General features: G+C 40.5%; 1 protein-coding gene across 1 annotated transcript; it reads left to right on the top strand.

Moving 5' to 3' along the window:
* The first annotated feature begins 3,677 nt into the window (after positions 1-3,677).
* LOC104418582 (patatin-like protein 3) lies at positions 3,678-7,784 on the top strand. Its single transcript, XM_010029962.3, has 7 exons — positions 3,678-3,933; positions 4,160-4,341; positions 4,525-4,711; positions 5,301-5,462; positions 6,814-7,119; positions 7,228-7,403; positions 7,539-7,784. The coding sequence occupies exons 1-7, from the start codon at positions 3,796-3,798 to the stop codon at positions 7,609-7,611; spliced, it is 1,224 nt and encodes a 407-aa protein (XP_010028264.2). The 5' UTR covers positions 3,678-3,795; the 3' UTR covers positions 7,612-7,784.
* The last annotated feature ends 209 nt before the right edge of the window (positions 7,785-7,993 follow it).

Here is a 7,993-nt window from a genome sequence, read left to right as displayed (position 1 = left end):
TTGACGGGGCAAGAAGAACAGGGGAAGGCATGTTCTGAGGAGCAGGTGCCAAGTCCTTCGTAGCAGCAACTACAGACCAAATTGGAGTAGGTGGGCATTTGTGACCGAAAATGCCACAACCTGAGCATGCCACAGGCCTCCATTTGTATTCAACTTCTATTAGAGAGGACATGCCATTGTCAGACACTTCAATGACATCACAAGTGGGAAGTTTGGCTGTGATTTCCACACAAAATCTTTCAAAAGAGAACATCTTCATCTGCTTTGTTCTTTGATCAACGTATAAAGGCCTTCCCACAGCACTAGCAACCTTGCTTATTCCTTGAGCAGACCATAAGGAAGGCGGGAGGAATTTAAGTTTAATCCAAACAGGAACCGTTAGGTGAGAGTCTTTCTTAAGCTCCAGACCCAGTCTCCACTGCTGCAGCACCAGCGGAATCCTAGAGACTGAAATAGGACCCCCATCTAGCAAGTTACTCCGAAAGTTTGCATCAAGGATGTGAAAGAAGAAGAACCCTTGTCCATTGGACATAACTTCAACGAGATTAGATCCTCAGGCTTTCTTGAGAGCCGCTTCAGTAACCTTGAAGGGAACTCACCTTCCAATGAAATAACCCACGAGACAATCATACAATTTAGGATCAACCGCCTCAATAATGTCCTCGATTAGCTCAACAACTGGCATATTGTTAACATAGGTAGGTGGAAAATATTGCAAAGCATAGCCTTTGGTAGCTACCTTAGCTACGCTAGCCCAAGTTCAGACAACTTGTTTATTTGGGTCCTCCCTTCTTGGCTGAGGGGGTTTTGATTGAGAACATCCTTGACTTCTATCCTTGGAACCCACAGGAGCACGAGGAGGTTGTAGCAGCTGGGTATCGTCGCGCAAGGCATCAGCAGAGGAGGAAGGCCGACCCGAGTTCTCATCCGTAACAACACGAGTTGAATGAACAACACCAGGGGAAGGAGGGGTGTCAACGATCAGCCCTTTCCCCGAAATTTGGGCTGAAACCAAGTTCGAAGTCATCGCATATAGAAGATGCGAACAGCATGCCGTAAAAGCTGAAAACCCTAACCCATTTCGAGAGAACAGCCCAAGTAAAAAGGCGTACCAGGAAGAGCAGTAAGGGGGTTTGAAAGAGGACGGAGGGGCGCCTCTGAACACCAAAAATTGGCCCCAACAACCGGTCAGAGCTTCCAGAACCAGCCATGAGCAAAAATGCGAGGAACAGTACACGATCGCCTGAAGAGAGAGCTTCGGTGAACAGTATCTATGATTCCTAAGTTTTGAGTGTTCTTTAATCATAAAAATTTGTCTCTAAGAGATATACTCTTTAATCTTTTAGAGGTTGAGAGTGTGTGAGAAATTTGTCAAACTAGCTTGAGTATATATTATTACTCACATCTCATAACCTCTGACATATTGATCTAGTGAAATCCAGCCAATTAGCTATTAGCGTAGGAGAGTGGACGTAAGCTTGTTAAAGCCGAAACCGCTATAATCATTTATGTGCAATTCTCTATCCCTTACTCTCTTTATTTTATATGTTTTAAGGGTTATTTGCACACTGGTAAGATCTGACAGTTATTCGGGTTATGATCAGAAGCTATTCTATTGCAAAATCGTTTAAATTTATTTTATTCCGCTTATTCACCTATTCACCCCCTCTAAGTGATCCATCTAGCCCTAACAAAAAAGACCTATTAGGAAGTTATGAATTGAATCCTTGAAGGTTCAAAAGGCCAATAGCATTGGTATAGTGTACTAGAGGGATTGTAATAACAATGAGACCATAGGTGTTGTAGATTCGGACCACGCAAGTGATTTAGGTGAGCATATGTCTTTACCTGGGTATGTTTTTACATTGGTAGGTGGTGCAGTGAGTTAGAAGGTGGTCTCATAGGAAGATGTTGCTTTATCTTCAACTAAGACAAATTACATGACACTGGCCTTCTTTATAGCAAAGGAGGCATTATGGCTAAGGGATTTGGTCCCATACTTTAGGTTGGAGCATAAAAGCATTGTTATATACGGTGACAATCAAGGCATGATATATCTAGCTTTAAATTTGATTTATCATAAGCGAGCAAAGCATATCAACATTTACCTTTTCATCCAAGATGTCATAGCAAAGGGGAAGGTTGTTGTAAAAAAGATCGTGACAATATAGAAACCAACATAATGGTGACAAAGCCTCGTTCCTTCAGCAAAGCTCGAGGTTTGCCCAAGCTCAATTGGCGTATGCAAAAATGAGTGCTCATGGGAGTGTTGGTAGAGCCGGCATTGATGATTAGCACTATGATTTGGCAGTGATCATTGAATTAAGGTGGAGAATAGATTATTATGTCTCAAATTTGAGTATGTGTATGAAATCCAAATCAACTTGGTGGATGTAGAACAATCCATAATATGTAAACAATTTAGGAAGTGTGGTGTTTACGGGAAAATAAATAAATTCCTCTTGAAGGCCACTTCTACGTGATATATACATGGAGATTTTATTTGGTCTTCTTATGACTCCTTTTAGCCATGCAATCGAAGCTTGAACACGGTGATTTGATGTGTGGAGTTTTACATCAAATTGAAATTGGCTTAGGGTTTTGCTTTAATTACTCCATTTTTGCTCAATTGTGATCGAGGTGGGAATGATTGGATCCTAGTTCAACACCATTATCCTTATCGATGCTAAAACATTACTTACCTTCGTAAACTTAAAGAGAAATGCAAGATAATTTTATCAAAAAACTAAATGCTAAATAACGGAATTTATTGGATGTGTTGAAACATCTTGCATCACTTGACATTGGGTTTATATACTCTTTATACATGTAGTCTCCCTCCATTAATCGACTTAAGCTTTTGGGTTAGGCTTTTTTTCATAGTGTTTAAACTAGGATCTGCCTCAATTTAGTTTTGTGTGCATCCACACTTTCGTCAAATTCCACATGTTAATATTAATTTGGCATGCACATGAGAGGGAGTATTGAAATATCCCACATTGCTTGATTATGGAATTTAGATGCTCTTTATATAAATTAGTTTCCATCCACCTTTTAGTTTAAGTTCTTGAGTTAGACATTCTAACGTAATATCAAAGTTAGCTTCCGCCTTGGTTTATTTCGAGTGGGCATCTGCCTCTTATTTGTCAAATCCCACATGTCATTCATAATACAGCTTGCGCATGAGATGAGATACTAAAATATTCCGCAACGCTAAACTATGAATTTATATGCTCTTTCTACATAATCTCTCTCCACCTATTAATTTAAGATTTTTTGTTAGACTTTCAAGCACGATGTTTAAATGTATATATGTACCCAATCAACCTGGTCTATTAGAGGTCTCCCACATTTTCACAAATTAAAAAACCTACAATCAACCAAAGTCATAGGTATTGCATCTCAAAACCAACCTTCCTTCCTCCACCCGGTATCTCTCTTCGCCTCACAACCACTCTAAGATATTTGCAAGCATTAAACTTTGCCTTTTGCCTATAAGAAAACCTTGTCAGTTTAAACAAGGGATTAAGTCTTAACCCCTTTTTCATGCCCACTTAAGAGGAGCGTTCACATTGACCAACCAAGAGCTGACGAAAGCCATACGGCCGACTGTATTTATCTTTATGTTTTCCCAGATAGAACCCTTACGTGCACATACTGCATCCCTCTATATATATTCATGAGCTTCACAACAATGGAGTATCACACTTTCATTCATCTCTCTCTCGCTCTCCCTCCCTCTCTCTCTCCCTCCTTCCCCCTCCCTCTCAATTCTTGCGTTAACAGTTAAAAGAAATGGAGAAAAAAGCTTCGTCGTTGAAAATTCGGCCTCCGACGTATGGAAAACTCATCACAATCCTTAGTATTGACGGCGGAGGAGTCCGAGGAATCATTCCGGGGGTTATTCTCGGTTACCTCGAAGCCCAACTCCAGGTATTAACATCAACAAACCACACGAACAAAGCGGACGCAGGATTTACATTATTGTACTACGGCGGTGAAAAAGAAAAAAGAAAGAAAAGAAGCCCTCTGATTAGGGTTTGAGTCGAAGCATCTTTTGAGAAGCCTTTCTTTTATTCTAAGCATGGGGCATCGCTGGTGTCCACACCATCTCTTGAGTAGACATTAATCCAGAAGTAGTTGAGATTTATGGGTGCAGGAGTTGGATGGAGAAGGTGCGAGGCTTGCAGACTATTTCGATGTAATAGCAGGAACAAGCACCGGGGGTCTCATCACGGCCATGTTGTCTGCACCTGATGCTCACAACCGTCCTCTCTTCGCTGCAAAAGACATAGTCCCATTTTACTTGGAGAATTGTCCTAAAATCTTTCCTCAAGGATGGTAATCGATCATCGACATACCTCTCATGTTGCTAAATTTGAATTATCGAACTTCTTTTTATCGTTTTTAAGCTCACCGAGAATTTTCTTTAGCCTTTTCTCTCCTCGCATATAAGATATCTGAGTTGAATCTTTTCATTTCTTTTCTGCTTGCTCCCGCTACTTTTTCCTGAAAAACAAAAAGTGGGAGCCTGGGTTCGGTCTTGAACACGATAAAATCTCTGACGGGGCCCAAGTACAATGGAGTTTATCTTCACAAATTAATAAGGAAGTTACTTGGAAGCACGAGATTGCACGATACCCTTACCAGCTTGGTCATCCCGACTTTCGATATCAAAAAGCTTCAACCAGTTCTATTTTCTTCTTATGAGGTGAGTTCTTGTATGTTTCTTTTTTAGAGAGTGCAGTTGTAGATTGGTATAAGTCCGACGGGTCCTGTTTTCGTCTTATCTTAATTTGGAGAATGTTAACAGGCTTTTGACCTATGAGAGTTGCAAACATAGACATCGACCTTGTCCATATTTTAGTTAGATTTACATGTGCATAGACAATTCGAAAATGACTTCATCTAATTAGGGATGGAGGAAAATTTATAACCCAACTCGTAGTTTCACAATTTTTTATTAATCAGGATGACACATTAGCATTATTGTATATATGGCCGGTTAAGCGAGACTTGTCAATCCCCTTTTCATGTTGAAACTACCTCATGTGAGTGCAAGCAAATCGCGAAATATCCAAATAATTATAGCCTTGTGTAGAATTTTTGGAGGGTGAAAGGTTGTGATGGAATCATTATTTTCTTGCAACTTCTGATTTCCCATGGAAAATGGGATTATTGACAGTGCAAGTTTGACAAAGACAATTATAATCAACTACCCAGTCTTAATAGAGGAAAACTATACGCATATACACCAATCATAGGAGATGTTTTCTTTAATGGATTTGTATCTCGTGTAGGTGTCAAAACATTCTTTTTTAGACGCTCAAGTTTCTGACATTTGCATCGGCACTTCCGCTGCTCCGACGTATTTCCCTGCCTATTATTTCAAGACGGAAGATAAAGATGGGCGAGTCCATGAATTTAATCTCATCGACGGTGGTTTGGCCGCCAACAATCCGGTACGTATGTCTAATGAACACACGTGATCATAGCTTTACATGCATAGATGCACTCATGAATACATACATACATGGATAGATACACTTAAGAAGAGGTATAGGTACATACAATATTATAAATTAATACTAGCCTATTTGATATTGAAGACCGCAAAGATAAACTAACGCAGCTAAAATAGGAATACCGAGTTCTAATACGGAGTGCCTTTACTATGTCTTCTTCTTTTGCAACAAGGAAGTTCACTTTAAGTGAAGAAACCTTGACCCGAGGATTACCCGTAAATTTCACGGGTGAGGTTGGTGAAACATGAACCAAGGTATGCGATGAACGGCCAAAACATGAATTGTACCTAATAGTATGAAGAATTAAACATGTACCTAATTTAGATTAGTAAGTTCAATTCTTTAATTATCATATCAACCTCGTGTTACAATAGCCGAGGCCTTTTTAGACTTGGAAATGAGGTGTCGATGTGACATAAGCTACCAAACATGATTTTTTGAGTAAAGAAATAACATACTCCTATGAGGTTGTTACAGATGATAGCGGATTTTATGCGGCCTAGATTATTCGGCTGCAACAGCTCTGCGTCTAGTCACAATCCTATGTCTCATCTGTGGTACGACGATGGGATGGTTTGTTCAGGTCAAACCTACGGATAACACCTCAGAAGCTGCTCAATAACGAAGTCATAGATACTCTAGTTATTTTGAGATGACGGGCTAGCTGCCGGCAAGCCACAACCAATGCGATGATCTGTTCTATTATCTTATTTTTCTTTTTCGTTCTTGCCAAGGAAGTCTCATACAAGGACCGGTCAATTGCACACTTGATTTGACAACCGACTCCTTTATCTAGTCATTTCTTTCTCACAGTAATGGGATCATCGTCACTGTTAGTGTGGATGGAGCCCTACATCGATGCATGTCGAAGGGAAGTGGGGGAGGGGAGTATTTGCGCATATTCAATGAGAGCAACTGAACGGAAGGTTCGGATATCAAAAAGAGCACAACAAAGAGGTTCTCTTTTGTATTATTAGGGTTTGGCACTTGAGAATTGTATTCCAAGAGCGTCCTATGAAGAACCCGGTTTTGCAATATAAGAATCATTAATAGTTATAGAGATTAGGTGAGGATCAACCATCAATAGAAAAGTTAAAAGCATGAGGACAACTAATACTTCGTGTTGATTTCAAGTTGATGACACATGATGAGGCGGCTATAAACATCTAGTTGATTTTACTTCAAAATTCTCATAAAATCTAGTTGATGACACGTGACATGGTGCCGTATCTAGTACTTCGATCCATTGAAGATTTTGGAATGTTTCACACGTTTTCCTCTTTTCCAGACATTGATCGCCATCAGCGAAGTGACGAGGCAAATCTTGAAGGAAGACCCGGATTTCTTCGACATCAAATCGCCGATAGACTACACTCGACTGCTAGTGATTTCACTGGGGTCGGGCTCGGACACGTCGGAGCTCAAGTTTGACGCCAAGAAGGCTTCGAAGTGGGGATTGTTCTCCTGGCTGTACGAGGACGGCTCGAGCCCTTTGATAGATGCCTACACGCAAGGGAGTGCCGACCTGGTCGATTACCAGAATTCCGTGGCTTTCAAGACCTACCAGTCCGAGGACAATTACCTCCGCATCAACGTAAGATCTTTGCTGACTTCGCCGTCTTCGTGAATTCTTACTGTTGTTATTCTGTTGATCTACACTTGGTACCAACTCATGCTACTAGAATTGAATGAATTGCTGTAGGACGACACTCTCAAGGGGACTTTATCTTCGGTGGACACATCCACGAAAAAGAACTTGGAGGGTCTGGTGAAAGTTGGTGAGGACTTGTTGAGGAAGGCGGTCTCGCGAGTTAATCTCGACACCGGCCACTACGAACCCATTCCAAATGCCGGCACCAATGAGGAAGCCCTCAAAAGGTTGAAATTTTTTGCGCATAAATATTGAACATATGTGTGGGACGATAATATCCTAGGGAAAATTATAGCAGTTGGAGATTTATTTCTTTGATTAGCATTGCGAAGGCTGATTAATTTTGGTCTACATTCTTGTAGGTTTGCGAAGCTACTCTCTGACGAGAAGAAACTCCGTGAGTCGAGATGTCCGCATAACATGCATGGGACATAGTTTGCTCAACCATTCTCTCGCCACATGAACTTGTGAATTGATGATAAAAATAATGTGTTGTTGAATTGGAATAAGCATAGCCCTATTTGTTTGCAAATAAAGGGGCTACAATCGACATTGTTTTTGTGTGGATAACTAGGGATAAAACTCCTAATGCTATACCTGATTAAGGATGAATTAATCCACAAATCCAAAAATCTCTCTCTCTCTCTCTCTCTCTCGATCTCTCGAAAGTAGCAAGTCATGAACCTTCTATCACCTTAAATTGTTCGCTTGTGATGAGATAATGCTGGTCATCTTTGAGTCATCACCAGTCTCTTTTTTTCATATATGATTATTATAAAGGAAGTGATCACTAGTTCAAAAGACCTTACGTGAGAGT

This window comes from Eucalyptus grandis, chromosome 9 (assembly GCF_016545825.1).
Source record: "Eucalyptus grandis isolate ANBG69807.140 chromosome 9, ASM1654582v1, whole genome shotgun sequence".
Classification (NCBI taxonomy): Eukaryota; Viridiplantae; Streptophyta; class Magnoliopsida; order Myrtales; family Myrtaceae; genus Eucalyptus; species Eucalyptus grandis.
Note: the sequence above shows the minus strand (reverse complement) of the source record. Positions and strands in the feature narration are given on the sequence as shown.